Source organism: Eupeodes corollae, chromosome 1 (assembly GCF_945859685.1).
Source record: "Eupeodes corollae chromosome 1, idEupCoro1.1, whole genome shotgun sequence".
In the NCBI taxonomy this organism is placed as follows: Eukaryota; Metazoa; Arthropoda; class Insecta; order Diptera; family Syrphidae; genus Eupeodes; species Eupeodes corollae.
The window spans coordinates 83,422,185-83,440,402 of record NC_079147.1 but is presented as its reverse complement, the minus strand read 5'-3'; the positions used below and the strand labels follow the sequence as shown (position 1 = coordinate 83,440,402).

Genomic DNA, 18,218 nt, shown 5'->3' with positions numbered 1-18,218 from the left:
ACAAAATTGTTTTGGAGATGAAATCACATTTCAGTCGTAAAATTTTGGAAGTGATATTTTTTTTGATGAAATGTTTTTTTTTTTTTCAAAAAATATACTTCTTTCATATCACGTTACCAAATATTATATAAAATTTAATTCAAACCTCTAGCGTTTTTGGTTCGTAAAATATTTAGGGTTAACCAAAATGTTCAACTTTTTTAAACTGCTATGGTAAAAAACCCACACACGCAATTTTCTTGAGAGCTCTTTCTGCATCTTTCTGACTTATTATCTGTATAACAAAATTTATTTGAAATCGATATCTCTTCTGGTTCTTGAGCTATGGACGACGAAAAAAACGTCGCGAACGTACGGACGTACGAACGTAAGTAGACACGCACGCATAGCGACATCTTTCTAAAAATCTTTTATTTCGACTCTAGGGACCTTGAAACGTCGAGAAATGTCAAAATTTTCAATTTGACAAATCGGACCCATTACAATAACTTCTTATGGGAAGTTAAAAAAAAAGTCAGCATGTGTCGATGTGGACAAATATACCACTCTGTTTAGCGACGTTCTGAATAATGCATATTATCCGGTTCGTTAGAAGACAGCTGTGGTAATTCCTCTCCCGAAAAAGGGAAGGGACAACTCCAATCCGTCGAATATCCCGTCGATAAGTCTTCTGCCGAGTTTCAGTGAGGTATTCGAGAAGGTTATAAATAGAGATCTGTCTAAGTATGCTGCGAACAATACAATTATTCCCGATAACCAGTTCGGCTTTAGAGCGAGACATGACACTATTCATGCTGCTTCCAAGTTTGTTTCTGATATCCAGTAGAACAAATCGCAAAAGCAATGTATGGGTGCTTGTCTAGTTCACTTGGAAAAGGCCTTCGGTACCATATGGTTAGAGAGTCTGTATCTAAAGTTAAACAGACTTGGCATAAGTAAACCAATATTGTATATGCTTTATGACATGCTTAATAATAGACGACGGTTTATTGTCAAAATTGGCTTTGATGTTAAAAATGGTCTTCTACAGGGAGCATTGAACACACCGCTCTTATTAAGCATTTACACCAGTGATCTGATTCAGGCCATAGCGTACGCCGACGACTTAATTGCGTACAGAACGGCCCCTAACATTGAGGTTATCAATACACTTTTGAAGGGTGACTTTCACAAGATTCAGCAATATTGCGATGATTGAAATTTAAAAATCAATATTCAGAAATGCGAAACTATTCTGTTCAGGACTCCACTGCATGGAGCCTCAAGGGAAAATTCTAGTGATCGTTGGACCAAATCGACAGCCACTGGCGAATAATTGGTATCTAGTTGGATCAGCACTTGTATTTCGACAGTCATATGAGTGCTGCTTTGGACATAGCAAGAGGGGCCTTTGACCTGGCAAAACGGTTTGTTTTTTAGCAGCAGTTTTGACAGCAGGGTGAAAGTTATTAGCAACATGGCGCTTATCTGGTATTACAGAGTACATCATTATTTCGGTACATCATATTTTGCATAGACCCTTAAAAATTGAAGTTATCGTCAAAAATCCGATTCCATTGTTTTCAGGTTTCAACGATTTTTAACTCTGTCAATTTGTTGGTAAATTCAGATTTGTTTACAGCTTTAAACAGAGGAGGGAGTACTTATTGTTTTTGAAATTATTATTTTTTTCTATTTTCTATTTCTATTCTTGAAATTTGTATGGTCCATGAAAAATATCAAGTGACGATATATGATGTATGATTTAATTTTGTTTGTTTTTTTGTTAAATGCAAAATATTTATGTTAAATATAAATCAAAAAAATTATATTTTTTTCGGTTTTGGATGAAAAAAAATGTTGTCTTTTAAATAATTCAACTAATTAAGTTCTGTGTAAAATTTGGTTTCTTTAAAAGTAGAGTGGATTTAACCAAAATAATTGGAAAATCATTAAAAACTTGAAATTGAAAAGTTTTTCGAATTTTCAGTCGTAAAAAATGAACTTAAATATAAAAAAAAATATGTTTTCGTTTTCGAACGAATCAGTTAGGTTGATTCGAAGAGGAAGGGCAAAAACCTCAAGTTGAAAAATGTTATAGATATTATATAAATAAAACAAAGCTTGAACACCGTATTAATTCGCCACCAATTGTAATTGTGGCACAAATCAGCCGTTTGGATTCGTCATAAAAGAATTAAAACAAATAGTTTTTCTTTAGTTCTAATTTTTTCTCGTATAAACAAAAAAATTAATATAAAAATGTTTTTTTTTTTTATTCTAGATTGGATTTCACACAATTAAGGTAAGTTTTGTTTGTCAAGTTCCAACTATTACCTCCATAGACACCTTTATAAAAATACCTAATAAAATCTAAAAATACATACAAAAAAATAAAATTTTTATTTGGTATGACACTTAACTTAATAATATTTTATTTCTTTTCATTTTACATCAACATTTAAGGTTATATTTTAAAACAAAATAAATAATTATCAAAATCACTATAAACTAAGTCTTCATTTTTTCTTACAAAATAAAAACACCTTCAATTTTTCTTTTTTAATTCGAACAAAACATTTTTTTTTAAAGAAAATAAGAACTAATATTTAACAAACGAAAATAAAATAAAAAAATAAATTACTGAAAACAATAAGTATTAAGGACATCGAAGTCTTTTCTCACATACGATACACGAATGTCGAACAGGGATATCCCCATTCCACAGTTACCGTTGTTTCGTATCCGTATATTTGTAAAAGTAATCCCTTTTCGTGTGAATTCCATTCAATTCGTCCTTTCGTCCTTCTTTGTAAATAAGTGAACACTACTGAACAGTGAACAGGGCTGAGTAGAGGTGCAGAGGAGTAGCAGCAGCAGGCAGCGGTAGTTTAGTGTAGAGCAGCAAGCAGCATTACAACTTCTCACCACTTAAATTGAGTATATTGTAGTAGTTGTGATCAGGAAATCGTTCTAGTTCAATGTAGTCCATTTCCGTGTGTAAAAGTTTATCGAGCATTTGTACTATTTCGGAGAATGTTGGTCGTTCAATGGCGTCCTGCGCCCAACAATAGTACATGATGTTATACAATTCCCGGCGACAATGCTCTGGTTTCTCTAATCGATAGCCATCCCTCACCTATTCATAATCAAACACACAAAAAGGATATGAATAAAAAAATAAATAGACAAAAAAAAGGACAACAGTAAAATAAATAAAAATACAGTACATTTGATTCCTTTTTTTTGTACATATACATATGTGTATATAATATAGGTGAATATAGATATTGGTGTTTTGGTAAAGAATAGAATAACAATGGCAGCAGGACTACGATGGAATTTTGAGAGTGGGAAATAGAGAAAAGGATTCTCAACCATTAAAGTGAACGGATACGATGGCACTTGGTGTTTTTACACAGAGTTAGGTTAGCTGGAGTGAAAGGATAATAAAAGCTGAATGACTGCAATTAAATGTACTCCTCTCAATATAGTTGGCACGTCCAACAACAAAACTAACATGCTATCCCAGAATGAAATCGGAATGATGCGATAGCGCAAATAAAACCGTTCCACTGATGGCTCTAGAGAGGGCCAAATGGTATACATCCTGTTCCTGTCGTCTTAATATAGATAGTCGAACACTACTATCTACTTCTATGTTGTATACTTTATGCATATACCATAGTAGAAGCATCAGGACACTGATGGTATTTTGAAAAAAGGGAGGTTTAGATATTGGCCATCATCGCCACAATCATTGCCATTATCAAGATACATACATATAAACATGCCCTCTTCTTCTTCTTTTCAAATAATCAAAAACAAAAAGAATATAAGAAAAATAGAGAAGAAAAAGAAAAACAACAACGAAAAGGACGAAAAGGCAAGCGATAGACCGAAAGAATGTTTGATTACCTTTCGCATAACATCTGCAGCTGATATCCCCGGATATGGTGTTGAGCCCAATGTTACGATTTCCCACATTAGTATTCCGAAGCTCCAAATGTCCGATTTTACTGAGAATATATTATCGTAGAGTGATTCGATAGCCATCCATCTAAAAGAAAATATATATATAAATATATGTAGATGCATAATAAAACATTATTTTTATTAAGAGAAAAACTTAAAAGGATCACTTTACGGGTCGTAAGGAATTGTTTAATAACGGTATAAACAAAACTTAAAAGGAAACATGAAAACTAAGTTCGGTTTATTTTAAAGGCAAGTAATCAAAATAAAAACAGACTTCAATTATGGCTTTGCTTGAGCAGAGTACCTCTGATTTTAGTGTCAACAGTTATTTAGGACATAAACAAATTTGTTTATAATCTGTTTCGGAACATTAATATGTGAGAATTTTCATTTTAATTTTCATTTATTTTGGAGAAATATTCTTTAACAATGACACATTTACATTGAAATCATTTAAAATATCTATAACTTAGGTTGCATAATTTTTTAAAAAAATTAATACGAAAATTAAAATAAAAACTAATTATAATTTAGTAGTGCAAAAATAATAAATAAATAAATTGGGTGGCTCAACAGTCCGTTTGAGAACTAGGGCCTTGTGGCTTACAACTCTCAACCATTCAACTGGGACCTAAAGTTTTTAGCCAAATACCATCAGTTAATTTAAGAAAGAACTTTTCAGCACAAGAATTGCTCTAGGAGGATTTATCAATTCTTGCAGCGTTTCAAAAATCCTAATATCTTGCGACACTTTGTTAAGTTAGATATTTTGTAGCCAATGATTTCATGACATTTTAAAGAAGAAGAGTTAGATAACAATCAGTCGTTAGTTTTGGGGATACACAATTTACACAACTTCTCGCAACGAGTCTAGAAAAATAAAAATATGAAAAATCTTATGCAGTTGTTTTAATAGCGTTTAAGAACACCCCTTCAGAATAATAGGGGCACCATCCGAACAAGCGGATTTATGTATGTTTAAATTTATAAAGACAATTCAGTAAATCTGTTGCATTACAAGTTTATGAAAAAATACAATACCGTTTTAAGAACTTTTTGCGAAAAAGTCTGTATTTGAATCGATCTTTTGTAATCGTTAAGAGACTTTATGCTTCGTAAACAAAGGTGTAAACCATTGATAGCTTAGACAAAGAACAAGGGTTCAATGACTTTTCTGAGGACCTCCTGATTTTTTAAAAAACACTTCTGAAAATGACAAGAAGAATTCTATGTGATGAGTTGAAGAGGAAAACTTATTGTCTTCAGCTCAAATGTAATAACATCAGTAATGAGTGCAAGAACAATCAAGCTCTGAAAGCTGCAAAAACCGTAAATAGTAGAACAAAGTGAACGAATTACATTACTAGTTGTTTCAATAAAAGCCATAAAAGGTATCAAACCAGCAGGTGTTCCTTGAGGAATTAAATTATTTAAGTTCGGTTCCTCGTTGCGAGTTGCAGAGTTATGAAACTATTTTCAAAGGCTCCTCAACACCCCACCGTTTTCAACACTACCACAGCATGCACCACGAAAAGCTCCGAGATATGACCGAATACCAGTGCAATTCTACAAGAACTATAAATAAATAAATTGGGTGGCGCAACAGTCCGTTGAGAACTAGGACCTAGTGATTTACAACTCTCAACCATTCCTGAGTGCTAGTACTATTGTCCGGGATGGAGGAGACCTACAGTTTTAAGCCGAATCCGAATTTGTGAAAGTATTTTTCATGACAAGAATTACTCTTGGAGAATTTGTCAATTCCTCGCAAGAGGCAGTACCCATGGAAAAGCTTTAGGTGGCATAGGCAGGGATCGAACCCAAGACCTCTCGCATGACAGTCCATCGCAACTTACCATCAGCCACGCGTACTGTGTGAACTAAGGCCTCACCCAACAAACTTCTCAATATTGCTCGGTCCATAGTTAGATTTCTCCCGTTTCGCGCTCCAAGTTGGGTGAGGTCACTTTCCACTTGTGCGTACCACTTGATTCGCGGTCTTTCGCAACTGCGCTGTCAAGCAAGTGTGAATTCGAAGACTTTCCGGGCATTTGTTTCGATGTGATCTAGGTGACATAGTAATCATAGTAGTTGGACTTTTATCCATCTGGCTAAGTCTACGTCACTGTAAAGCCCGTACAGCTCGTCATCCCATCTTTTCCTCCACTCTCCTTCTATGCCAACGAGACCGTAGATCACACGAAGAACTTTTCTCTCGAAACGACTCAAGGTGCTTTCATCTGCATTTGTCATAGTCTATGCTTTTGCACCGTATAGCAGGACGGGGATGATGAGGGTCTTATATAGCGACAATTTGTCGGCTCGAGATAGGGCTTTGCCACTCGATTACTATCATAAGCAAAGAAACAGCCATTAGCGAGAGTAATTCTTAATTTAATGTAAGCTCTGGTGTTGTTTTCTGCCTTCATAGGAGCCTAGTTAGACGAAGTCCTTATCTACCTCAAAATTACGTATGCTGATAGTGACGTTTTGACCTAGAAGTCGGTGTTAAAAGTTAAGTCCTTTTTTGACGACAGAATGTACTTTGTTTTACCCTCCTTAACCGTTAAACCCATTTTTGTCACCTCTGCCTAAATACTCACAAAAGCCCCATAGACATGACGCTGAGTTCTTCCGATTATGTCAATATCATAAGCATATTCTAGTAATTGGACAGACTTTTAAAAGATAGTGCCTCTATTGTCGATGTGGGAGAACTGCACTATTCTTTGAAGTACGATGTTAAAAAACTCGGATGACAACGCATCACCTTGTCTAAAACCTTTTTTGACATTGAAAGGTTCTGTTAAGTTGTTTCCAACTCTTATGGAGCTGCGTGCAAAATGAACGTTTACGGTAAAATATGTATGTACTGGAGTATCTTGGGAGCAACTTTCAATCTGTGATTGACTAAGATGCTTTTTCATATTCATCAGCAATGAGTCTGAAGAATATCATAGGGATCGTTTTTCAATTTTTCCTGATGGTATCAAATTTTTAACTAAAGTACGGAAGATTATTACTCATTCTAAATCCTAAGTATTTTTCATTCTTCACATAAATTACTACTTCATTATCAAATATAGCCAAAGGAAAGTCTATAAAATTGAGCTTAGTTCTGGAACATAACATAGCATTCCTGACAACAGTTCTCGCACACAGGAATGGTTGATAGTTGTAAGTCACTAAGTGCTAGTTATCAACGGACTGTTGCACCATCTTTTTTTTAACGTAGCGTTATTATTATATTATTATTATTAAGTTCCATAAAGTCTTCTTGTGACCACAAAATAATATAGCTTAGTTTATCATTCAACCTAGCTTAACAGTCCCTTATTAGACCAATTGAATTGAAAATGTAACACACTAAAAGACTTGGTATTAAGACTGTCAGAGATGACTTCAGGAAGGTCATTTATAAATATTGAAATAAAAAAGGACCCAAAACGGAGCCCTCGGCTATCAACATATTTGTAATAATAAGGTTAGAAATACCAACCTCTGTTTTTAATTCGCTGAACCCTAAAACATAACCCTCGAAAGTTACACAAAAGCTTTTATTGGTTATCCAAAATATTAGCACCGGACTAAGCTAGGTTATTTAATTTATTCCTGAAAATAAATGCCAAATGGTATTACTAATTTAAATCACCGAAGTAGGTTAATCAACGAAAGAAAAAGCTATAATAATGTCAAATTTGTTTTGACAAGTGAATAATAACAATTTCTGAGCTTATTCAATTTTTGCATTTCTATGAATATTTTGTTAATGGAAAATTTGATTGCATGGTTTGACTTTTAATCCAAAGTTTAAAAAATCTTTATTGAGGGAAGTAACGTTTTTATTAAATGATTTGAATGAATTTACCTTACAGTGGGAATTTACATATTCCTCAAGTAAGCAACGCCATTTTGGGTTTTCTAACGACTTGCTTGCTTGATTGCATTACTGATTCAAGTGAAGTCTTTTTTCTTCTTTTAAACCTTAATATTTGTAACTCACTCAAGGCAATCATTTCCAACAGGATTTTTTCAGAAAATAAGAAGTTTGAGTTTAGAATAAAATAGTAGTTATCTTTGTATTGCATATGATTAATAGATTAAAGACTTATTCAAGATATGGAGGAAATAAGTTTTCTAGAATTTCAAAATGTTGGCAATATCAAAATTCAAACACTTGAAACTCTTTAAGCTAACACTAACCAGTTTTTAAAAGTCAAAAAGGTACTAAGAATATTTAAACAATGGGTCCGATTTGTCAAATTGAAAATTTTGACATTTCTCGACGTTTCAAGGTCCCAAGAGTCGAAATAAAAGATTTTTAGAAAGATGTCTGTGCGTGCGTGTGTACGTTCGTTTGTACGTCCGTACGTCCGTACGTTCGCAACGTTTTTTTCGTCGTTCATAGCTCAAGACCCAGAAGAGATATCGACTTCAAATAAATTTTGTTACAGATAATAAGGCAGAAAGATGCAGAAAGGGCTCTCAAGAAAATTTCGTGGGTGGTTTTTTTACCATAGCAGTTTGAAAAAAAGGTGAAAATTTTGGTAAACACTAAATAACCTACATGAATTAAATTTTATATATTATATTTTAACATGCTACCAAACAGGTATATTTTCTGAAAAAAATCAATATAACGGTTTTTTTTAAAGTCAATAAAACTGAAAAAAAAAATTTATCACCTCCAAAATTTTACGACTGAAATATGATTTCATCTCTAAAACAATTTTGTGCAACGAAAAATAATGTTTTTGACATCTGACAAAATTTTGAGAAAAATCTAATAGACATTTTTTTTTATAAAAAATAAAAATCTAAATAAAAACATTACTCAAAGTTCGTACAAATTGAATATCGATTCAAAAACTTGAAATTTAGGCTTCAAGCTTATTTGATCTTATAAGAAATATTGTTTTCAACATTTTGAAAAATGTTGAGAAAAATCAAATTGACAGTTTTTTTTACAAAAAATAAAAACCTAAACAAAAATTTATAAAAGTTGGTAAAAATTGATTTCCGACTCGAATATCTTTTCAAAGCTTTGAGATATTTGCTTTAATTTACTTTTATCTTTCAAAAAATCTTGTTGTCAACATTCAGTTAAAGATTGAAAAAAATCGAATTGATAGTTTTTTTTACAAAAAATAAAAATTAATTTTCGACTCAAATATCTTTTCAAAAATTTTAAATATTGGTTTCGAAGTAATTTTATCTCATAAGAAATATTGTTTTCAACATTTGGTAAAATTTTTAAAAAATCGAATTGACAGTTTTTTTTACAAAAAATAAAACTCTAAAAAAAAACAATACTAAAACTTCGTAAAAATTTACTTTCGACTCAAATATCTTTTCAAAAATTAAAAATATAGGCTTCGAACTTATTTTATTTCACAGAAAATATTGTTTTAGATATTCAGTAATTTTTATAGAAAAACAGTCCGTTTTTTCAAACAAAATTAAATCTATAAAAAATAGTACGCAAGTTTGGTAAAACTTGATACGAGTACATATAGACAAACTATTAAGCAAGGCAAATCGACAGACGAAATGGGAAGTTATCAGTGTGGGTGGCATCCCGGCCTCTTTTTTCGTATGAAAGTTAGAGAGCAGTATTTTGAGGTATTTAATGTACAGTATTAAAAATTTACAGTATTTTGAAGCATAGAAATTATGTTATTGTATTTTGACAATTTCTATGTTGGAGGACTAAATTCAATCAGCGGTATGACTAATCTATAACTAACTCACGGCCAAATTATTACGAAGTTCTATTATTTATTTATGCATTGATCTTGTAATTATTGCTTTATTTTTGAAACTTCATTCTTAAAAAATTTAGAACTCTAGTATTTCTTCACATCTTACCATTTGTATAAAACTCGGTTCAAGATCACATTTGAGTTCTAAAGATTTAAAATGTCGCTAAATGGAACTGAGAATTTTTGACACAAAGTTCCGAAATTCTACAAATGAACTAAAAATATTTATCAGCTTTTTTTTAGCAGCCATTTATTTTAGACTAACTGTTGTTTTCGAATTAAATTTGTGTTTTATAAAATTTTCTGTTTAAATAGTTAATTTTTAATTTTTTCGACACTTTGTCTTGAAAACTCGAATCACTAAAATTTCAAAAATACGTTCGGATTTCAACGTTCTGTAATTCATGGAATTTCAGACGAAATGATTAACTTACACACATTATATAAAAGAGACATATATACTTCGAGATGAACTGGTTACTCTTTCCAATTATTTTCTTATAACAAACAAATTCCTTTTCAGCAGACAGCCCTTTGTTTTCAGCAAACTGTTTATATTCAATATGTGACAAATTTAACACAATTTAAAAATATAAAGTCTATGAATAGATTGTTTTAAAATATTACTTTATTTGCAAATATTCTTTAAAATTCACAAAAATTTGACAAATTAGGTTCTTTAGTCAAATGTACTATTTGTCTTCTAAAAACAGAAAAAACTACTACTACTACTATATGGTCAAAACTGGTCAATATTGAAAATTAGATATTGAATGTTATTTCTTGACATTTTTAACCTTTAAACTATTTTATATAATGTAGTTCCTACTATTAACTGTTTGGTAAGCAATCAAATTTTATTCTACAATGTGATGTAAATTCAAAATTATTCTTATTTTTTTCTTATGAAATCGTAAAAATGTTTTATCATTGCACATTAAATTTCCTTTTGGTCCAAAATTCCAAAATCTGTTCTAATCTTCAAACTAAGAAGTTTGGTGGAGTAAGAACATTGTTTAATCGAATTCTAATATCCTTGGTCCCACAATTTCAATGAGTCCATTTTTGAAGATATTGGCGGGAAGACAAAAAAAAAGTATTTTACCCATCGTTCAGAATTATGCTAAAAATACATGATTTTGATACTTCACATTTTCAATTAATCATTTTTCCAAATTTATGTTCAATTTGTGTCACTAAGAATCAAATCAAGAATCAAGAATATAGAAACCGCTTAGGGCAGTTCAAGAAATTTTAACATAAAGTTAGTAATAGTAAAAATAGAATTTCGTTATTTGCCGAGATGAGAAATGTGAAAAAATAACTTTGAAGTTATATGAAAGGTTTGTAAGCTTTGAAATAAATATTTTGGGATATTTGAATAGAAGTGTTTTTAAAACTTCTTTTTTATAATGTATTTTTAGCAAATATTGCCAACAAATAAGTAAAAATATAATACTTCTTTTGATAACAGCTTATGATTTATATCAAGACCTTTCAAATGTATGTTATAAGGCTAAAATCATTTCATCATACACAACGCATGCTATATTATTCAGTTTTAATTTTTCTAACTTACTTCTGAAATATTATCAAATATTTATCAGACAAGCAAAATTGAAATTTCAATAGAAAATTAATCTTTCAGGTCAATGCAAAATGTATTCTTAAATTGTATTTACTTCGAAACTGTGAGGAAATGCCATGAGTTTAAAATTTCTCGCACATCTATCTTTAATGGAAGTTCTGGTTTGCCCTGATTAGTAACCATTCATCAAAGCACTATCCTTCCAAGTTCTTATGATCTTGAGTAGGTGTATTTATGCGTATACCATTACACTCATTTACTAATCGTTTTCTGAAAAAAAAATGGCGACATAAGATCAAAACCAAAGAAATAAGTTCTTTTATTATCGACGTAACTTAACTGTGAGAAAACCACTTCCGGTTCTCAAAATGTGATAATTCTGTCAACAACAAAACCGTATGTGGAGTCGATGATCAAATAGTTTTTATTTATTCCCATACTCATTAAACGCATCTTTGGCCGAATATATATTATTATTGAAATACAAAATTTATTGGACAAAATACGTATTCTTGTTAAATATTAAATAGTGAGCTACATTCAGACCTATGAATTATTTTCAGAAAAAGTTCGCAAAAAATTCCGTAAAATGTCAGTGATCATAAAAAGACATGCAATTAATAGAAATTTAAATTTCGTTTAGTGATAATGAATCGCTTAGAATAAGTGTTCAAATATGGTCTGGGGTATGTTGAGGCCCCATGCCGTAAACGAGGGTAAGCAAAAATAACCTTTTATAAATATGATTCATTTTAAAAATACATAAGAAGTCAAATATACTAAGAAGAGAACCTAAGAAATTTTAACCGATATAATTCTATAATTCTATAATTCTATCTTCTAGAACAAATTTTAATTTAAATGACTCTTGATAATAAATAAGTTTATTTATCAAAATAAATAAAATTCTTAGTAATAATTTTTTTTTAAATCGTTTTCCCGATAAGTCTATTGCTTTTAGATTTAAAAATAACCTGCCTATGGGTAACACCTTTTAAGGGCTGCATTATCTTGTATAAAACTTCCCGGGTACCATTAAAACTTCTTAGTCCACACAAAATCTATGAAAAAGCAATTATTTTGAAATATTTAACCATAAATCTCGATTTTCATATTAATTTCTAGTTCATAAATTATATCACGATTACAATACATTTGCAGCTTAATCCTTTTCCAAACTGAAGACTAAAAAAAGCCAACAAAAAAAAATAATTCATATTATCCACTTGGACTTGGCCCAGAGAGTTGCATGATGGTGAAGTAAGTCCAAAAAGTCCAAAGATAAAAACCATAAGATACTCGTCCATATAAAAAAGAAAATGGTGTGCTAGTACTTCCGGTGCCCATGAAAACGAGATATGGCTGTGGAAAATTTATGAATTCATTTCACCCGCTATTCGCTGCCATTTGTGCTTGAATGCTTCATGTTATTTTTCCTTTCTTTCTATTTTTTTTTATTTTCAGTCAAATTCTTTTATCGTTTTATATGTATGAGTAAAGAGAATATAACTATATACCTATAAAGGACTCATTTATTTATCTTTTTTGTCATTTCACATCCACTCTTCCACTTCCATTTCCATTTCGAGGCTGCCACCCACACTTCATTGCCCCCGAAAATGCTGAACAGGTTGTTTGGGTTTAGAAATTCAAAGTACGTTTAGGATCGAGCGAGCCATCTCTGCTCGTTTCTTACTTGCTGCTTGCTGCACGATTTCCAGAGCAAGCAGATGCCAAATATATGGAGTACAGCATCAGAATAGACAAGGACATTACCTAATGTGTATAGGAATGTACTCCGATATGTAGTCGACGAGCACGAGTATGTCATCCGGAAAGACAAAAAGAAAACAACAATAACTAAAAATAAACGAAACAAAAAATACCAAAAATAAGAACCCTAAAGGACACAACCAACAACGGGGTATCCTTGTGATTTTCTGGCAAAATGCTCCCTCCTTTGGCAGATGGTTGTGTTCAGCAAGCGAGCCTGACTGAATATGTGCTCTGGGTTTTTGTGTGTCTGATGATATTGAAAATGTCGAGGACACGATGGATGTCCATCAAGCGGAGGAAAATTGATGATTGTTTCGAGGATGCGATGTGCATATGGATTTTACTACTTTTACCATCAAATCTACAAATAGTACTGTGTACATACCTATAGGGAAGATGTATATGTGGACAAATGCAGCAGGTATGTAATTATCTAATTGTACAACATCTGTGGAGTGAATTCAGGAAATGTCCTTTTCTGTACTTGGTTCTCTCGTATATACCTAAGTTGTTGTCGTGCAGAATATTTTAAGGATTGAATTAGTGTTTTCGATGAGAGGGTTTCCCCATACGGAATTGGATTTTGAGGTAAAATGGGTACAAGATGTATTTAGGTACATAAATGTGCTTTACCAAAAATGGCAAATTGTAGTTTTGCCATATGTGTAATGGTTGTTGGACAATAAAGTACAATGAACAAAAGCTTTCTTCAAAATACCAAATGAAATCTAATTTACTGTGCTATCTTGATGTAGGTATAAGAGATACGACTATGATGGAGATCTAAAGGTTCTTTGGTTTTTAAGTTTAAATTTGTCATTGAAATAAAGGACATTTTGGCTTGGTTTATTTTTTTGAAAACGAATAATCTTGTTTGTACAGAAATTGTGTGGTTTTTAGTTTTAATTTATGAAGAAGACTTTTGACTGAAATTAAACAGTTTAAAAAAGGTTTATTTTATTCAAATGGTAAAGGAAAATGTTACTTTGGCTTTGATGGTTACACATAGATACTAATTAAGTGGTATTGTTTTTACATTTTGAACATTAAATTTCATGAGAAAAATTAAACTCAAATGTTTTAGGAGAAAATCTAAACAGCGTTTGCTTTTTTTGAGTGAGGAAATAAGCTGATTTCTCTTAGCTTAGAAAACCATGACATTAAATTAAATTCACAATAATAATAAAATTTTAAATATTACCATCATCAACATTTTTTTATTTTGTTTCGATCTTCAATATAACGAGCAAAAAATGAATTGTTTTCAATTCAATTGAATTAAAAATTGCGTTGAAGAGCTAGAAGAAATAAAGCCAGAATTTTGTTTGAACAAAAACGAAACAAATTTATCTGTAAAAGTTATTAATGTTAATTCGGTTTTTTTAATAAGAGAAATGGGAAAAAGTGAAGAAAAAACAAACTAACTAATAATGGTTACAGTAATTTTAATAAATCTTTATTTTTATGTATATAACCTCATTTTATTTAAATCAATTTAAAAATCAAATTCATTTAAAGCGCTAAAAGAATCAGTGCTTAGATTGTGTTTGGCTTATTTCGTATCACGAAAAGTAACCTATAAAAAATTTCTCTAAAGGTAGTAAACTTCAAGATGTTTCATATTTTTAAAACGTTGATCGTAGACAATTTGTGTTAGAATGCAGGATATCGAAAGCAAAAAATATATAGTTTCAAAGCAAAAAAACATTATTTTTTTCTTATACAAAAGTTTTTAAATTAATTAAAGCACACCTGAGCTCATTAGATGGAATATTTAATTTTCAAAGAATCTTCTGTAAACCAAATTTGGTATGTCTTTTCTGAACCTCTTCAATTCTTCAGATACTTAATTGAGTAAAAGGATTCCATAAAATGCAACATTATTCAAGCAAAGGTCTAACAAAGAACACATCAATGTCTTAAGTACAAGGATCTTTAACATCGAGTTAGCTCTAGAAATAAAATGGTCAATTTGAAGAGAAAAACTCATAATAATTCTAAGATATTTTTGACTCGTTAGTCTTTCTAATGAATGATTTTGAACGTAATCAATTGGATCTAGTATTTTAAATAGTTTTACAAAACAGCATTCATAATATTAAAATACAATCAATTTGTCAATTAACAATGGAGTCAATCTAAATCTGAAACTTACAATCATCTAATCTAGATCTTAGACAAATACAAATCTTGAGATCATTGGCATATAAAATGCACTTTCAAAATGAAATATAATTTGCAAAATCAAAAATAGAAAGAATGAAGAAGAGTGGTTCAAAATTGCTATCTTGTAGTACACCAGAAAATATTTCTTATTTCACTTGATAATACTCGATCATCACAAATTTTAACATATTGACAAAAAAAAAAAATCAAATGGGGTGGCGCAACAGTCCGTTGTGAACCAGGGCCTAGTGACTTACAACTCTCAACCATTCCTGTGTGCGAGTACTGTTGTCAGGAATGGAAGGGACCTACAATTTAATGCCGAATCCGAACGGCTAATTTGAGAAAGCACTTTTTCATGACAAGAATTACTCTTGAAGGAATTGTCAATTCCTCGCAAGAGGCAGTACCCGCGAAAATTAATTTTTTTTAAATTAAGGTGGCACAGGCAGGGATTGAACTCAAGACCCCTTGCATGACAGTCCAACGCACTAACCATCATGCCACGGGTACTACATACATATTGACAAAGTCCAACCAAATAACTTTAATTCCAACTAACTAGATAAGATGAAACTGAAGTTTTTTTTTGCACGCCATTAAAAGCTATTGAAACTTTATATGTAGAATTGGTCCAGACATCTAGCGTCCTTATTTTTGCGTCTTTTACTACTATTTCGTCTACTATTTATAGGACTATGTTTAGAACTAGTGACCTACAACTCTCAACAATTCCTGTGCTCGAGTAATGTTGTCAGGGTTTTTTTTTACACTATGTGCGCACTCAAGGGGATATGATATACCCCCATATTGATTAAACAAAGTGCGAACCATCAGAAAGTGAGGTTAAGATTAGAATGTCTGCACTATATAATCAGTGGGAAATATTGAGTCTAATAAAAAATTCCACATTCGTGTAGTCCGAATAAAGATAGAATCTCTGTTTTTTTTTATTGTACATCCGAAATTGGGAAAAACGGGTATTACGATTGAATTGTTTGAGGGGAAGAATGCAACTGGCTATTTCATTAGAGCAGGGGCCCTGCAGTTTTAAACTGAAACCAAACGGCTAATTTAAGAAAGCACTTTTCTTGAAGAGAATAACTCTTGGAGCATTTGCCAATTCCTAGAAAAAAGCGGTACCCGTTACAAAAACCTAAGATGTCACCGACAAGGATTGAACTCAACACCACTGGCAAGACAGTGCCACGAATCGTTAAGGCTTCTTTTTATGTCAAAAGACCAGCAACCATCCACTAAGGAACATATTAGTTCAAAAAAAAGTAGTGACAAATCGGACTGATAAAATAGTTTTGTTGCCGTGTCGGATAAAACATTCTTTCATTTTATTATTGTTTAAAGTTCTTAAGGAAACGTAAGAACACTTTTCATAATTATTATTCAATGTATTGATATAAAACAAAACCAGTACAAAATATTTTTCATTTCAGTGTTAAGAAGAAGGCTTGAAATCAATGGAAACCAATATCAGCCATATGCTTCCCCTAAAAATTTCCACGACCATTTTGCACATTTGTGTTTTCTATGTTTTTAATAAATTCACGAATTTCAATTCCATACCATAAGGTCTTAAATTAAATGCAAAGCATTGTCATTAACCTTTTCTGACATGTGGTCTGGAAAAAAAGTCTAAACGTGTTAGGATTTATTGCAAGACTTCGAACTTTTCACCAATGTTGCAAGTTTTAGTTCAAGCTTACTTTATTGAAAAAATTTGTCGTTGAAATTTAAATCCATTAATATCTAACTAGTGGACTTGCATGGAGATTTTCCTTTCAACTTGTTTAAAAAGAAGTTTTCTTTGGTACTTCATTAATTGTGTAACCTGAGTTCGTTCGAATGTTGTTTTGTTTAAAAACCAGTTCTTATCTAGGTTTATAAACATTCCACAGAATATTTTTCCTTCAAAAATCTCCAATTCTTTTGCTACAATAGGTGAAATTGTAAACCAAGTACAAAAACCGTATGTATGGATTGGTCTTGTAATCATTATGAGAATTTAATTTTTTTCTTAAATAGGTTTCGAATTGATGGAATAAAGCTTTAAATGATCCTATTACTACCCTCGTTTTTTTCAAAAACTGCGGCCCTACTATGTAACTCAATTCTACTTTTGATTCTATTCGAAACTCATTTCCGATTCTACTTTCAAATCGTACTACGTATGAAAGTAGATTCGGATGCCGGTTATATCAAACTTGTTTTCAAAAAAAAATTTACTTTCGAACGAGTATCGAGTTGTTTGACAGTTTTAAAAACAAAACAAAAGATATTACAAAATGAACACCGATATAATTTGGTTTAATTTGCAAGAAAATGAAGATCGGTACGAGCAAATAATAGAAGAATAAGAGATAATTCCAAAATAATGGAGCTGAGTGAGAAAAGGTTTGTACATAATAAAGGGTGATTTTTTAGCTATTACCATTATTATCACTTTTTTAAACAGCTGACTCACGTTTCGTGTTTTATTTCACTGTCAAACATCTTCAACTTGGTATATAATTTAATCATGGATAGTCTTAGAATTTTATTACCAAAATGCGTGCTCTGTTAAGAAAGTTCATAGCGCGTTTCCTCCATTTCATGGTCAGTTTAATCGACCTATTGAAGCGGCTATTCGGGCTATTGTGACTAAATTTCGCACCAAATTTACATTTTTGGACATTAAACCACCAACACGGTTACGTAGAGTGCCAACAACGTGTAAAATTTTGCGGTAGAATTAAGATGCGATGCCTTTCAAAATACAGCTGGTGCAGGAATTGAAGCCGAACGACCTACTGCAACGTAAAATTTTTGTTGAATGGGTTCTTGGAAAGTTGGCTGAAGATCCACTTTTTTGCCGAAAAATGTTTCGCTCAATGGGTACGTAAATAAGCAAAATTGTCGGTTTTGCAGTGAATATCAGCCAGAAGCATTGCAAGAGCTACCAATGCATCCAGAAA

The 18,218-nt window shown here is 31.6% G+C and overlaps 1 protein-coding gene across 1 annotated transcript in view; it reads right to left on the bottom strand.

Annotated features, from left to right (window-relative positions):
- Positions 1-2,397: 2,397 nt before the first annotated feature.
- Positions 2,398-18,218, bottom strand: part of LOC129940811 (tyrosine kinase receptor Cad96Ca) — a 310,897-nt gene continuing 295,076 nt past the window's right edge. Inside the window, exons 13-14 of the mRNA XM_056049311.1 lie at positions 3,898-4,039; positions 2,398-3,118 (exon numbers count right to left, since the gene is read on the bottom strand). Coding sequence (XP_055905286.1) covers positions 2,894-3,118; positions 3,898-4,039 — 367 coding nt within the window. The 3' untranslated portion in view covers positions 2,398-2,893. The remainder of the gene's footprint in view (positions 3,119-3,897; positions 4,040-18,218) is intronic.